Source organism: Eimeria mitis, genomic scaffold (genome assembly GCF_000499745.2).
Source record: "Eimeria mitis Houghton genomic scaffold, Emh_scaff259, whole genome shotgun sequence".
In the NCBI taxonomy this organism is placed as follows: Eukaryota; Apicomplexa; class Conoidasida; order Eucoccidiorida; family Eimeriidae; genus Eimeria; species Eimeria mitis.
The window spans coordinates 1-633 of NW_013570929.1; the positions used below are offsets into that span (position 1 = coordinate 1).

Here is a 633-nt window from a genome sequence, read left to right on the forward strand (position 1 = left end):
TGCTGCTGCTTCTCCTCTCATCCGCAGCTAGCTGCTGCACTATCAGCAGCAGCAGCAATGCCTAGCAGCACAGCAGCAGCAGCACCAGCAGCAGCAGCAGCAGATCCTGCTGCTGCTGCTGCTGCTGCAGCAGCAGCAGCAGAGAACACAAACCCTCAGCAGTATGCATATATACCTGAGCAGCTAGCTGCAGCACGGCGTGAGATAGAAGAAGCAACAGCAGCAGCAAGAGCAGCAGCAGCAGCAGCAGGAGCATCAGCAGCAGAAGTTGAGAATATAAAACCTCCTCTTCTTGTTGCTGTATCTAAGGCTCATCCTGCTGCTGCTGTTGCTGCAGCAGCAGCAGCAGGACAGCAGCACTTCGGCGAAAATTATTTAAAAGAATTAATAGAAAAAGCAAAACTGCTGCCGCAGAATCTCCACTGGCATTTCATAGGTCAGCAGCAGCAGCAGCAGCAGCAGCAGCAGCAGCAGCAGCAGCAACACGCCGGGTGTATAGGCACCTCAGATGCTGCTCTGGGGTGTATAGGCACCTCAGTTGCTGCTCTCGGGTGTATAGGCACCTCAGCTGGTGTGGGGTGTATAGGCAGCTCAGCTGGTGTGGGGTGTATAGGCAGCTCAGCTGGTGTGGGG

General features: G+C 54.8%; 1 protein-coding gene across 1 annotated transcript in view; it reads left to right on the top strand.

Annotated features, from left to right (window-relative positions):
* Window positions 1–57: 57 nt before the first annotated feature.
* EMH_0005710 (proline synthetase co-transcribed protein, putative) overlaps window positions 58–633 on the top strand; it is a gene marked incomplete at both ends in the record, with an annotated part of 1,272 nt that continues 696 nt past the window's right edge. Inside the window, one exon of the mRNA XM_013497290.1 lies at window positions 58–571. Coding sequence (XP_013352744.1) covers window positions 58–571 — 514 coding nt within the window. The remainder of the gene's footprint in view (window positions 572–633) is intronic.